Consider the following 15,519-nt stretch of genomic DNA (forward strand, 5'->3'; position numbering starts at 1 on the left):
GACTCACTCATGTTTGCTTTCATAAAGCTAGTGCTGTGTTTCAGACCCAGGCCCCAGGCTCAGTTTCTCACTGGAGGTTAATATAGGGTGCTGGTAGAGGCTCTGATGGTCCAGTGTGAGCTGCACCCAGAGAAGGAAAGTGGCTGTTGTGATAACAAAGTGCCAGAGTCTCATCTTGAGGTCAGATGATTGTAGGATTTCTGGCAGGCAGAGACCCAATCAGGAACCTTATCGGGCTTCTGCATATAATAAACCTCTTAAGAGAATAATCTCTGCTTCTTAAATACACGGTGTGTGCACTGAGTCCAACGATTAGTCAGCTGGCATTTTAGACTATGAACCCCTGATGCCTCCATTACTGATACTTTTCTGTAGCTTATTGAACTATTATGTGACCTGTGACTTTCTGATGGCATTTTTGATTTCAGAATCTGTACTTATTGGCATGCAGGAAGGATGTCAGAAATTAGGGGAGGCTAGGCATTACCTGAGGCTCCACATCCAGTATTGCAATCAGCCCCTGCTCATGGATCTTCCGGATGGTCTCCAGTTTTGTCCCATACATCGCATCCTCGTGGCTGCCATATTCCAAGTACTCGTTATTAGAGATGTCTTGCATCATTTGGTCATGAGATACAAAGTAATAATTCTTTCCATTTTCTTCATCTTTCTTTGGAGGTCTGGTTGTATCTGCAAAGTCGCATGGCACAAGAGCAGACGAGCTTACTACATTCCCAATAGATTTACTCAAAACCCAGTCTTCCTAAAAGGTATAGATTCTTAGAGTATATCTCATTTCCCCTGTTCTCACCCCGAGTAGCCTTGTAGAACTAAATTCTGGAAACCATATTTATTTGTGTACATCACACCATAGTAGCCAGTGAGTTGTCTGGTTTGGTGAATCTTTCAGTGTTCGAGTGAGACGTATTTTATCACTTCATGAACCACCACAAGAAGAAGACATGAGATGACCCAAGATTAACATAACTCACTGTATGCCTTAATGCAGTTGGGTCTTGTGCAGAAGGAAAACAGAAGAATAAAAAAATGGAAAACCGCATATGGTTATTTAAATTTAAATAAGCCAAAATTAAATAAAATTCAAATTTTAGTTTCTTAGTCTCACTAGCGGCATTTCGAGGATTCAATAACCACATGTGGTTAAGGGCCACTGTACTGGACTGCACAGATATCAAGTACTGTCAGTGTCACAGAAAGTTCTATTGAAAAGTGCTGGTGTACAGCATCTTGCAAAAGGGGAATGTTAGGATATAGCAAAAGGCATATTACATTGAAAACACAATGACTGTAGCCAGACATAGCCATAATTATTATGGAAGATCTAAATCAGGAGGTGACAAACTGCCTTATGGGCCATATATGGCCTACTGTCTTTTTTTTTTTTTGGTGAGGGGACAGAGTTCCGCTCTGTAGCCCAGGCCAGAGTGCAGTGGCGTGATCTCAGCTCACTGCAACTTCTGCCTCGTGGGTTCAAGAGATTCTTGTGCCCTTAGCCTCCCAAGTAATTGGATTATAGGCATGTACCATCATGCCCAGCTAATCTTTGCATTTTCAATAGACAGGATTTCACCATGTTGGCCAGGCTGGTCTCGAACTCCTGACCTCAGGTGATCTGCCCGCCTAAGTCTCCCAAAGTGCTAGAATTATAGGTGTGAGCCACTGCGCCTGGCTACTTTCTGTAAACAAACTTTTATTGGAACACAGCCATGTATGTTTGTTTATATATTGCCTATGGCTGTTTTCATGAGACAACAGCAGAGTTAAGTAATTGTGACAGAGACTGTATGGCCTTCAAAGCCTCAAATGTGTACTATCTGGTCCTTTACAGGAAAGGTTTGCTCACCCCTCACCTAAGTGAGTGTAACTGAAGTATGTGCCAAGAAGCTCTAGTTCTGTGGCTACTAATAGGACCAGTATCCTGCAAAACACACTTTAGGAAATGTTTTCCTAGATGAGCCAGGAACACTGGTTTTAATATTCTCTCTTGCTCTTGCCACCCCCCTTTCTTTCTTCCCCTCCCCCGCTCATTTCCTCGTTTCCTTCTTTCCTTGAGAAAGAACAAATTTATGCTACTCTTTTCTGTGTACATGAGCCTAAATCCATTAATGGGGAATTCCCCCTTTCCTGCTAGCCCATTAGTACATCAAGTGCTCACGGTCATCAAAATGTGGACATTTTAAGAGAAGCCCTTTCTCTAGGCACATCAAAGGCTGAAGAACAGGCATTACTTACTTACTTACTATTTATTTATTTTTTGAGACAGGGTCTCACTCTGTTGCCCAGGCTGGAGTGCAGTGGCAAGATCTCCATTCACTGCAACTTCCACCTCCCAGGTGCAAATGATTCTCATGCGTTAGCTACCCTAGTAGCTGGGACTACAGGTGCATGCCACCACGCCTGGCCAACTTTTGTATTTTTAGTAGAGATGGGTTTCACCATGTTGGCCAGGCTGGTCTCGAACTCCTAGCCTCATGTGATCCACTCACCTTAGCCTCCCAAAGTGGTGGGATTACAGGCGTGAGCCACTGTGCCCGGCCAAAAACTGACAACGTGTTGATGCTACACTGTCTTCAGTTATTTCAGTAGTTAGATATATGTTATATACACATATGGGGTCAAATATTTCAGAGACTAGGCATGATTGACGTCACCAAAGTTTTAAAACCAAACTAGTTAACTGGTCATTTAATAACATGGAAGTTCAATTGTTACATGGTTAAGAAGCAGCTAAATGTTAGCTGAGCTTGCTGTACTCATGATCTAGATAGACAGAAGGAGAATTAAAATAACATTTCAAAGTGTTTTAATAGAAAACCCCATGAGTGCCAAATGAGACACTATTGGATAAACATTTTCTTGTGTATATCAGACAGGGTTCTGGGATGAAGGTTGTCTCATGAAGCCTCCTGGCTCTCTGAGGTATACAGATAACTGTAAGTGGTATTGACATTGCTTCAGGAAGGCATGTGAAGGCCCTATAGAATGGAATTGATCTTCACATTGTCTCCTGTTGCTCTTAAAAAAGCACTCTCCTTCAGCTCTTCCAACCCTGAACTGCTAGAAAGCTTCAGGGATTAAAATTTTAAACTTTAGAATAATGATGATAATAATGAAATGATAGTGGTAGACAGTTTCTACTCATCCATCATCTGCTAAGTGCTTCATACACATGATCTCGAATTCTCTTTGTAATCCTGGAATTACTTCATTTTACAGTTGAGAAAATGAAGACGGCAAGAGGTTAAGAATAAGATATAGAAAATAAGGAGAATTAAAAATCTTACAGATTCGAAAATCTTTATGGAAACAACTGTTAGCATATTAATTGGGTTTAATAAGTGATAAGAAATCAACAATTTAAATATTGATTAAGGGAAAAATTGTCATGTCAGAGAAACTTTACAACTATGAAAACTTATTTTTCTGAAGAATAATTCATCTAGGTAATGTGTATGACATACTGTGAGAAAAATTGTTACCAACAGAATGGATGAGCTTAATTTTATTTAAAACACACACACACACACTCTCTCTCTCTCTCTCTCTCTCTCCACATATCTGTACTAAGAGAAGCCTGGAAGGGTATGCAACAAAGTATTTATAGCACTTTATAGGGAAAGTGGGATTATTGTTAACTCAATTTTTCCTTGTTCTTTTCTGGATTTTACAAATTTCCTACAATGAACAGTTATACCTTTTGTAATCAGAAAAAATACATAAATTATAGAGTTTAAAAAAAGTGATAGGAAAAATATAAGGAAAAGAGATTGAGACATTGCTTACGTGGAATAGGGTACGCAAACCGGTCTGGGTGCTTTGTGATGAGAGTGTTTTTTATGTGTCTTCTCCCAACACCATGTGCGCCTATGTCATTTAGAAAAAAGAATGTTAACGTTGACAACTGTTACTAATGTTCACAAAATGTTTTGAAAGTGAGAAGCAGCAACCCACTTACACAATCAAACTTACCTAATAAGACTAATGTTTTCCTTTTGAATGCTGGCAGTTTTACTACTTCTTCATATGTGACAAGATCTAATTGATCAAACACTAAAATGCAAAGATTTAGAAGAAAGGTAAATTTATGGAATGACTATTTCATGTATATAAAATTATAATCTTACTGGCAAAACTACAGTTATATTAAAACCATGTCTTAAAAATATGAATCCAACTTATGATATATGGCTTACATGTAATTTAAGTCATATAGCATCTAGGGAGAAATTTTCATTTTTAAGCCTATGAAAATGTGCTTTAGAACCAGGGGCATCCAAAGCTGCTGAATACATGCATTAAAATGTTCAATTCTAAAAGATACTACATATCTTTTCATGCAGTATCCAACAAATCATATGAATTCATTCGAAACCACATGCTGTTCATATTTTTCCAAGTCTAAGAAATCAGTAATACTAAAAAGAAAAAGTCTACAGACAGTGACCAACATGAATATAGCATGAATGCAACTGAAGTTAACCAGGAGACGGGCCAGCTAGATTATTTCTAGAGATGGATGAGAAATACATGGACAACTTTTCTTTTAACAGAGTTGATGAAGGTAGCATGCTAGATTGTAAAGCAAGTTCTTTAACTATTTCACAAGCTTATCAAAGAGCATCTCACAAGCTTGACTGTAACCCAGATATCCATTCAATGGAAAATCTTGAATATGCAAGGACAGATACATGCTTCCCTGGGCCTGAAAACTTGTCGCCCATTACTCGAGCAGCCTGTGTGTGGTAGATCAGGATGAAAAGAATCATGAAGCAGAGTCTAAGCTCAGAAACCCTTGCAAAAGTGGAGTTCTCTAATCACGCCAGACTGAGTGGAAAGACTTTAACAAATATTTTTCTGAAACCTGCTTCTTAACACTATCACAAAAACAATTTCAAGCAATGTACGAAACTTTCCTGAGCAGACGCCCATTCCTATTGAAATTTAACATGGTCCAATTCTCACACACATTTGAAAAATCTCACAAAGGGATAAAATTGTATGTCTGTGTTTCCTATAATATTTTTTGTATGGTCATACCCAAATGCTGTCAGTTGCATACTGACTTTCTTTTTGTAAAGAATATTGAATGAACCCTGTATTTTAGAGGGGTTAAAATAATTCAGTAAAATTGATTTGATGATGTAATAAAGGAATCTGGGCTACTTTATTTTTTATTTTATTTTTTAGAGATGGAGTCTTGCTCTGTCACCCAGGCTGGAGTGCAGTGGCACAATCTTGGCTTACTGCCACCTCCACCTCCTGGGTGCAAGCCATTCTCCTGCCTCAGCCTCCTGTGTAGTTGGGATTACAGGCACCTGCCATTATGCCCAGTTAATTTTTATATTTTTGTAGAGATGGGGTTTCACTATGTTGGCCAGGCTGGCCTTGAACTCCTGACCTCAGGTGATCCGCTGGCCTTGGCCTCCTGAAGTGCTGGGCTTACAGGCGTGAGCCACTGCACCCAGCCAAAACCTGTGATATCTTATTTTGCACTTTAAGTGATTGGGCAGATCACTAATGTTAAGAACTAAGGTCATATTTACAATCATTTTGCCATATTGTTTCAGGGAGTGGAAGGTTCTCTTAATGAATAAGATGCTTGGGAATAGAATAGATCAGAAACAAACAAACAAAAAGCACCATTATCACAATATATAAAAACAGAAATACAATATATTAGAGGTTAGTGTATATTAATGAGTATTTACACATTTGTTTTATTTCGAGAACTTGATTTATAAAGGTTGATTGAAAGTCTTTAAAGCATATCCTCTAGCAATAGCTAAAAACCAAGAAACGTTTTCTGTGTTCAGAATGGCAGGCTCACAAAATTAAAATGAACACGAGGCTCTCTGTGGTAGGGCCAGCTAGTTATACTGCAAAATAAAAGCAGGAGTGCTGATGGCATTATTTTTTAGACTTATTGCCCTCTGAGTGATATTTCCATCATGACAAACTATGCTTATGAAAGAAGTGCATTGACAAGCAGATATGTTTTAATATATTTTAATAAAAATAAGCATCTCATGAAGGAGCAAGATGATGATGATGCCACAAGCTTTTTGAATGGCATATACACACACCTATCCCTCTATAGAGTCCTAACTCTAATGCTACCAAATTAAGACTTGTCATTATTTAAAAAAAACACATAAGAATGAATTAGATGTCAACAATCAACACTACAAACAAATGAACACATGTTAAACATCAATATCTTAACCATAAATAAGCAGCATGAAGAGGTTATGCTGGTCTAAATGAAATTGTCACACGGTCATAGGGTTGAGAAACAAAAAAAAAAGGGGATGTTTTAAAATAAGAGATACAAAGAATATTAGGAAAGCACATAAAGACTGAACTTTTAAAGGTTTTAAGTTGCTTGCTGATTTAAAAAAAAAGACTTAATAAAAGGAAACCATCAAAAACACAGAGGCATAGTCATTCAACAGGTTACTTACATGCACAGAGGCCATTGGGAGTGAGACAGCATGAAAAATGTACAGGGGTCATTGAAATATGGTTTTTCATATATTAGTAAAATAAAAGTATAATATGTACAAAATAAACTTTATCATGCAATATTCTAAACACAAGGCAAATAAATCACATTAAGAAACAAACTCATTTAATAGAAATTCAAAAATATCCTTATATAAATGCCAGTGGATTTTACATACTAGCATATGCATAGACATTTTATTGAGAATAGCTACAAGATACCCTCTTCAGAGAATGTAGATGTGGAAGCCTTTTGCTTTTCACTTTGTACCTTCCTGTACCATGTGTAATTTGTAACCATGTGTGCCTATTACTTTTATTATTATTATTATTATTGAGACAGGGTCTCACTCCTTCACCCAGGCTAGAGTGCAGTGGCAGGATCTTAGCTCACTGCAGCCTCTGCCTCCCGGGTTCAAGTGATTCTCCTGCCTCAGCCTCCTAAGTAGCTGAGATTATAGGCATGCACCACCATGCCCAGCTAATTTTTGTATTTTTAGTAGATAGGGGGTTTTGTCATGCCAGCCAGGCTGGTTTTGAACTTCTGGCCTCAAGTGATCTGCCCACATAGGCCTCTCAAAGCCCTGGGATTACAGGAGTGAGCCACAGCGCACAGCCTATTATTATTTTTAATGCCAACAGGGCAGTGAGGTTATGGGCTACTTTTTGTTTTCTTTAGAGTTGTCTGTATTCCAGAAAAAAAAAAAAGAATAGCTTTTAAAGTCAACAGTACTAATTTGTGGTATTAAGTATAATTTAAACACACCTATGAATGGTACTATAGAAATCCCCTATGTTCAAATATGTGTATATTTACAAATATAGAGTATTTCGGGGCTCTAACATTTAAGAAAACAAATTAATGAAGACTTTCTGAATTTTTAAAAAGTTTACATTAGTAACTTTATCTAAAATTACTTTTGGAAGTCCTGGGGCTGAGGAATCTCAATGCTTCTAGAGTTCAGTTCTAGCTACACCACAATGCTTTTTGCACCCAGTATACATGGCTAGAAACATTTTATGTATTGTAGAAAATGTATTTGCTGTAAAAGCTACACACCCCATAATCAAATCTATTCCCAAGGATTCAGAAATACTGTTTGTCATAGTTTGCTTATATTATCCTGATTTCCTGCTAAACTTCTGAACATTCCAGACACTTCTTTTAGGTATTTATGTAACTACTTTCCAGTTGAATTTTTTTTTCCATAAAAAAGCCATTAACACTGAATCCTTGTCTTGATTGGAAATACTATGAAGATCTTCAAATGCTATAAAGACCTCTAATTCAAAAGAGCATTGCACACTGGTAACATTGGGTCAAGGAGTACATACTTGAATGCCTGCAGGGACCAGACAGCTAATATGGTTGAATGGAGTGGTAGGTATAGTGTGTGTTGGAGAATGAGTATTCATTCAAAGGCAACATCAACCACCCACAGTTACTAAGAGAGAAAATGGGCCTGGCATTGCTGCATTTCTTTTCTTCTAAGGGAATTCTGAAATCTAAATTTTTATGTTAAATATCCTGACGTGTGTGTGTGGGAGTGAGAGGAACAAAATTTACTTATGGGTCAAATTCAGCAAATAGGCTGTCATTTTATGATGGGAATTGTAGGTAACACAGTTTGAACAGAAGTCCACTTTAACCAGCTATGTAAAATTTCCTGATGACAGAAATGGAAGTAATTCTAGTATTATCATTCTCACCAGTTCTAGATATTGACAAAATTCCCAACCTTCATTTGTACCACAAATATGAATAACATCAGAATTTGATAAGGTTTGGATCTTGCCATCAATGTATGATGAATTCTCAAAGATTTGAAGCAGAAAACAAAACATATCTTTACTGAATACTACCAGAAGAACAGAGTACTGTATTTTGCCATCAACGTCTAAAGCCAGAAAAATCCTTTTGAGATATAGTTTGATCTGTGGCCCATGAGCCCATGTGGTTTGGTATGAAAGGCTATAATATTTCTAAGTTCTCAAAGCAACTGCCTCACCAATGGAGGTCAATAGTATTTGTTTCTCACCCTTTTAGGGCAATTTTTTATCAGGGCACTTCTGTTATATTGGGATGATCTTTCATCATAGCTAAAAGCAGAACAGCTGATTAAATACTTGACAATGTGATCTCTTGTAAAGCAAAGGTAATACTGAGCAAATGGTTCTTGTGGACTTTCTAAAGAACACAACAGAAGAGTTGGATGATGATGCAGAAGAAACCTGAAGAGATGGTGACAGAAAGGAATGCTAGGCTTTGCAGGCAGTGTATTTCAGAAAGTCCAGGAAAAAAACTGGGAATCTTCTCCCAAAAAGCGAAACTAAAAAGAGAGCTCACAATGATTATTTTGCAGATGAAAGAAGCCTAACAATGATATCCTGACTAGAGAATCAGAAGCCTAAACACAAAGTTCTACAAAGACACTTAAGGGGCTCTGCAAGGACCATCTAAGAAGCTCAGACTTTCTTTCAAAGGAGGGTCTTAAACACAGTGACAAACACTGACATGTAGAACAACCCCTTAAATGGCAAGGAAGGCTCTGATGCCCAGAAGACCGCTGGTTAGGAAAAACTTGATGATACCAAACAGGCAGTGGCAGTAGGCTCCCCTGTCCTCTCACCTGCTCCTTTTTTCATTCTAAGTTGACAAGAACTTAGGTCAATGGTTTGGGGTAGGAGGTATAATGTCAAACGGCAGAGGAAAAAGCAATTCTATTCTACCTCTATTAGGCTCCTGCCTTCTATGTCAAGGGTGATAGCTTTCAACCTGGACAGGCAATGTTTACCAGAGAGCAACAGCCTGAGATAGACAGTACAAGAACACTTGCCTTCATTGAATGATCCCCATTTGTCAGACCTAGTGATGAAAGAACCTGAGACCTACTGATCTTTAAAATTAGAAAAGATATCTTTGATTGACTAACTGAATTCCCTCATTTTAAGGCCTGCAGGAGTGAAGTGATTTGCCTAAATTGCACAGCTACTCAGGTGTGCTAATTCCTGGTCCTAGCTCCAGCTGTCTGTTAAGCTTACAGGTGTGTTTGCAGGACCACTGTGCATCACTTAACAGAAATCAGAGAACGGGAGCAATGGAGAAGATCGGAGATGTCCTAGTGGTGAAAGACTGGAAAAAGTAAAAACACTTTTTGGCAGATGAGATGTTGATTCTCTGGCAAAATTGTTAAATGAATGATTCAACTGATTCTTTGACAGCATTTACGGAATTCTAGTTTTTCAATGAATTCTTTTCTTTCCTCAGAACTGAATTAAAGAAGATTGGCAAATTGAATACTCATGTTTACATGCCCTCTATTAGTACAGCATAAATCTAATTATGAACTGACAGCCCGAACCAGCCATTTCTTTGCTTTTCTAGGTGTAAGCTAATTTCAATGCCATCTATATCTATGTATCATTTAACACTGTTGTAAAAATTACAAGGTGAGATGCATACATTTCTCATATTTATATGTGAACACGTCTCTTTGTGAGCCTATTAGAGTGTGTTAGACTGTTAGAAGCTGACAGAAAAAAGGGCAACTAAAGAGGCTTGGTAATAACCACTGACGTTTTGTGTGAAGCAACATTCTGCTGATACTGCTGTGCATTTCTATTTATTTTATTTTGTAGAGACAGGGTATTGCTATGTTGCCCAGGCTGGTCTTGAACTCCTGGGCTCAAGCAGTCTTCCTGCCTTAGCCTCCTGAGTAGCTGGGATTACAGGCACCTCACTGTGCCTGGCTCTGCAGTGCATTTCTTCAAACAGTATACTTGAGCAGTTACTTAATAGTGGCTATATTTTGTGTAACTAGTCTGCTTTAACTATTTCTTGCCTTAATAAAACCAAATAGCCATTATGAAACTACTGCTCTGTAGTAGTGCATAATCAGAAATGATGCTTTTTTTGGAAATAAAAATGTGGCACAATGTAACTAACGCATAGGGAAAGATTCCTTATTTAACTGAGCCATTTGAACATGACCCATGCGGCCACTCACATTCATTCCAAATTCTACAGCAGCTTGAAATGTTTACTTTTAATCTCTGATTGAGAAACGAATAACTCAGAGTTCCCAGATATTTTTTTCCTAGTGAATGCTAACACGTTACAACATTTACAGAGAAGAATGCATTTCATACTTGTCACAAACATTATGCCGTCAAACTGGGTATGCATGACTGCATTCACTTGATTTCTTTAGGCCACATTTCTAATTTTTGGAGTTATTTCTGAAACCTTGGGAACTAATCTAATGCCAGTCAGGACTTTCAATTTCTCAGAAAAAGTTCCTTCTAAAAGGAGTCATATTAAGAAGATATTAAAAATAATTTCTTATGTACTGTTGTATGTCATCATGCATTTTCTTTTAGCTTATGTTGCACCCTGTGAATCTTCTGGGGATTCTATTGCAACAACAAGATAATGACTTTTTGGTACTAATTTCAGTTTTAACAAGACAAGTGAACATTTTGACTTAAGCTGAATACAAACTTCCATATGGGCAAACATACATACTGTAATAGGAAGGCCAAGATAAGATTCTTGCTCTTGAGGAGCTTGGAAATACCATGAGAAAAGAAGACTACTCACAGAAATGGACAAAACCAAGTTAGTGTCCATGTCATCTGTACTCTTCAAACTAACCACTGAACCATTTGTGGCACAGATCTCTAATAAGAGCATACCTCTACCCTTAGATGTTTATTACAGGCCATGCTCAAGGGCCAGAGAGGAGCCAGAAGGGAGGAGATCTGTTCAAGACCAATCCGAGCCAACGAGTTAAGAATCCTGTCGACTCAGCAAGCTCGCAAGCTTTCATTTCTCAGGGGAGGACTTAATGTGTTGGATTCTTTTGATTCCAGTTGATACTATTTCAAAATAACATTTTTTTGTGCTATAAAGTATAGCTCTGTAAAATATCTAGCAAATAACCAACAGACTAATTGGAGGTAGGGGTTTCTTGAAGGTTTTGAAAGTTAACAAAGACCTCATATGGTAGAATTGTTTGGATAGAGAACACTAAAGACTGAATTAAAATATTACACCTCTTTAGATCTTGGAGGTGCTTAACCCAGCCTCAGTAACAGTTGTACTTTTCCCTACCTGCATTGTGCTTTGCCAAATATTTATCTTTGTACTGCTTCTTTTTCTTGCCAAACCAAGTACAGCTGGCCTGCTGCTCCTGTTTGGTCTTCTCCATGGCAATGCAAGCTACTCGCCTAGCACATAAAGAAAAATAAAATGAATTTATAGTTCTGGTTGATAACATAGAAGTCATCCATTTGAAGAATTTACAAAAAACAGCATAACCATACTCATCCTAATCTTTCAAAAAATTTGGACAAAGGCTATTCTTTGGTTTTCATGACAATTTCCTAGAAATGTTTTAAAATATAGGCTTATATTAAAATGGCATTGTATTCCTTGAACATATACTGACTGACAACACAGATTAGATGCCTAAACCTGTGGCCAGGAAATGAAGAAGAGTGTTTTAACACAGGCCTGGTTTGAATTCTGGCTTTGTTACTTATTAGCTGGTACTAAGCACTTCATGTTAGGCACTTTTCTAGAAACTTTACATGTATTAACTCCTTTAATCTCTCTAATAACACAGGGAATTGCATCACCATTTTACAGACAAGGGGATTGAAGGACTGAAAGATTAAGCAATTTGCCCCAAATCACACAGCTAATAAGTGAAAGACTGGGGAAGGTCTGGCACCAGAGCTCATGATCTTAGCCAGAATATTCTATCTGCAAGGTCTTTAACTTCTTGGATGGCTGTTGTAAAGGTTTAGAAAAAAAAATGTAAACAATGTCCCTAGCACAGTGCCAGGCAGACAGTAGATGCTTAATAAATGGAAGTACTACTAAATGGAGATTCTAGTATAAGACAGAAAAAGTGTACTATGATTAAATTCACACTTATAACCACAATCAGAAAATTATAATTTTGTTCTATAATATCCAGCATTGTTAACATAAACAGAGACAATGTTAAAAAGTTGCTCTTTTAGGTTCAGTCTAAGCAAATACTTGCCTTTCAGGATACTGCCACAAAAGATTTTGCTCTCTTAATGGCTTTGCTCATGGGGGCCAACTAGGGGTCCCCAAGAGAGTCACATATAAGAGGAGTCCAAAAATCACAATCAGAATGCCACATGGAGCTACTGTAAATGGCAAGTTATTTCCAATGATGTTGTACTGATTTACACTTCACCAGCAGTGTATGAACATTCCTATTTTTCCACTTCCTTGGCAACACTTGGTATTATCCATCCCTAATTTTAGCCATCAAGGTGGATGAATAATGGATTACTGTGTTTTTAATTTACATTTTAGTTTGTATTTCACTCATTAATAAGATTGGTTATTTTTTCATATGTTTATTGACTACTAAAATTCCTTTTTTGTAAAGTGTCAGTTCAAGTCTTTTGACCGTTCTCCTATTCAGTTGTCTTTTTCTCAAAGATTTGTAGAAATTCTTTATATAGTCTGGATATTATGCTTTTGTTAGCTATTAATATATGAGCTGCAGATATCTTCTCCCACTCTGTGGTTTGCCTTTTTGCTCTCTTTATGGTATCATTTGATGAGCATAACTTATTAATTTAGTCAAATTTATCAGTCTTTTATTTAATGGGAAGTATTTTTGATATCTTAAGAAATCCTCAGCCAGGTGTGGTAGCTCACGCCTGTAATTCTACACTTTGGAAGGCCGAGGTGAGAGGATCACCTGAGCTCAGGAGCTCATACCAGCCTGGGCAACACGGTGAAACCCCATCTTTACTAAAAATACAAAAATTAGCCAGGTGCAGTGGTGCGCACCTGTAGTCCCAGCTACTCCAGACACTGAGACAGGAGAATTACTTGAGCCTGAGAGGTGGAGGTTGCAGTGAGCCAAGATTGCGCCACTACACTCCAGCCTGGTGACAGAGCAAGACTGTATCTCAACAAAACAAAACAAAAAACAAAAACAAAACAAAACTCTTCATCAGGGCATTTCCCAACACTTTGGGAGGCCAAGGAGGGAGGCTCACTTGAGGCCAGGAGTTTGAGACCAGCCTGAGCAACACAGTAAGGTCCCATCTCTACAAGAAAAAAAAAATACAAAAATTTGCTGGGTGTGATGATACATGCCTGTAGTCCCAGCTACTAGGGAGGCTGAAGCAGGAGAATCACTTGAGTCCGGGAGTTCCAGGCTGCAATGAGCCAAGACTGCACCACTGCACTCCATCTTGGGAGACAGAGAGAGACCCTGACTTTAGAAGAATAAAAATTAAATAAAAATAAAAAGAAATCCTTCCTTGTCTCAGAAGATATTCTCCAATTTTACCTTCTCAAAGTTTATGGTTTTGTTTTACATTTCAGGTATTAATGTACTAGTACTGCTGGGCTTTTTTGTTTGTTTTTGAGTCTCCCTGTGTTGCCCAGGCTGGAGTGCAATGGTGCAATCTTGGCTCACTGTAACCCCTGCTTCCCAGGTTCAAGTGATTCTTGTGCCTCAGCCTCCCGAGTAGCTGGGATTACAGGTGCGTGCCACCATGCCTGGCTAATTTCTGTATTTTTTTTCAGTAGAGACAGGGTTTCACCATGTTGGCCAGGCTGGTCTTGAACTCCTGACCACATGTGATCCACCTGCCTTGGCTTCCCAAAGTGCTGGGATTACAAGAGTGAGCCACTGCCCGCAGCCTAGAACTGATTTTTGCTCATGATGTAAAGGAGGGGTCCAACTCCTTTCTTCTTCCAAATGAATACTCAATTGCCCCACTTCATTGAAAAGCATGTCCATTCCTCATTGCTATGCAGTGCTATTTCTGTCATACATCAAGTGTCCATTTATGTATGGGAATGTTTTCAGGTTTTCTATTCTCTTCTGGTCTATTTGAGCATCTCTAAACCCATACCTTATTATCTTGTTTACTATAGCTTTACAATAGTCTTGGTATCTGGTAGATACCAAGATATCTTCTTTGTTCTTTAAGAGCATCTTGGCTATTCCTGACCTTGTGTATTTCCAGGTAAACTTTAAAATTAGCTTTTCAATTTCAAAACTGTTGGGATTGTATCAAATCTATGAAATCAATCTAGGAGGAATAGACATCTCTACAATATTGAGTTTTCCAGTCTTGAACACAGCATGTCTCTCCATTTATCTTTTTAAATATCTCGATATCTTTCTTTCTCTCTCTCTTTCTTTCTTTTCCTGAGATGGAGTCTTGCTCTGTTGCCCAGGCTGGAGTGCAGTGGTGCAATCTTGGCTCACTGTCACCTTGACCTCCCGGGTGCAAGTGATCCTTCCACCTCAGCTTCCTACATAGCTGAGACTACAGGTGCATGCCACCTAATTTTTTTTTCTTGAGATGGAGTGTCGCTCTGTCACCCAGGCTGGAGTGCAAGGGCACGATCTCGGCTCAATGCAACCTCCATCCTCCTTGGTTCAAGTGATTCTCCCTAGCTCAGCCTCCCAAGTAGCTGGGATTACAGGCATCCACCACCATGTCTGGCTGGTCTTCAACTCCTGACCTCAGGTGATCCCCACTGCCTTGGCCTCCCAAAGTGCTGGGATTACAGGCGTGAGCCACTGAGCCCGGCCAATTTTTGTATTTTTGTAGAGACTGGATCTTGCTATGTTGCCCAGGCCAGTCTCAAACTTCTGGGCTCAAGTGATCCTCCTGCTTTGGCCTCCCAATGTGCTGGGACTACAGGCCTGAGTCACTGTACCTGGTCTTAATAAATTGTATAATTTATTCTGTAAATATCTTAAACATCTTTGTTAGATTTGTTCCTAGGTTATTTTATTTTCTGAGACAGAGTCTCACTCTACCTAGGCTGGAGCATAGTGGCGCAATATTGGCTCACCGCAACCTCCACCTTCCAAGCTTAACGAATTTTCATGCCTCAGCCTCCTGAGCAGCTGGGCCTATGGGTGTGCACCACTGCACGCAGCTAATTTGTGTGTGTGTGTGTGTGTGTGTGTGTGT

General features: G+C 38.6%; 1 protein-coding gene across 37 annotated transcripts in view; it reads right to left on the reverse strand.

The window, feature by feature from the left end:
* The window catches only part of CASK (calcium/calmodulin dependent serine protein kinase), a 437,686-nt gene that overhangs the window by 15,378 nt on the left and 406,789 nt on the right, over nt 1-15,519 (reverse strand). For 21 of the 37 annotated variants that reach the window (XM_002762805.6, XM_078364081.1, XM_078364089.1 and 18 more), the window contains 4 exons: nt 11,636-11,751; nt 3,991-4,071; nt 3,805-3,885; nt 488-690 (listed from right to left, as the gene is read on the reverse strand). In XM_002762805.6, coding sequence (XP_002762851.1) covers nt 488-690; nt 3,805-3,885; nt 3,991-4,071; nt 11,636-11,751 — 481 coding nt within the window. The remainder of the gene's footprint in view (nt 1-487; nt 691-3,804; nt 3,886-3,990; nt 4,072-11,635; nt 11,752-15,519) is intronic. The other 16 variants (XM_078364095.1, XM_078364094.1, XM_078364092.1 and 13 more) reach the window with 1 other exon arrangement.

This window comes from Callithrix jacchus, chromosome X (genome assembly GCF_049354715.1).
Source record: "Callithrix jacchus isolate 240 chromosome X, calJac240_pri, whole genome shotgun sequence".
NCBI classification, from domain to species: Eukaryota; Metazoa; Chordata; class Mammalia; order Primates; family Cebidae; genus Callithrix; species Callithrix jacchus.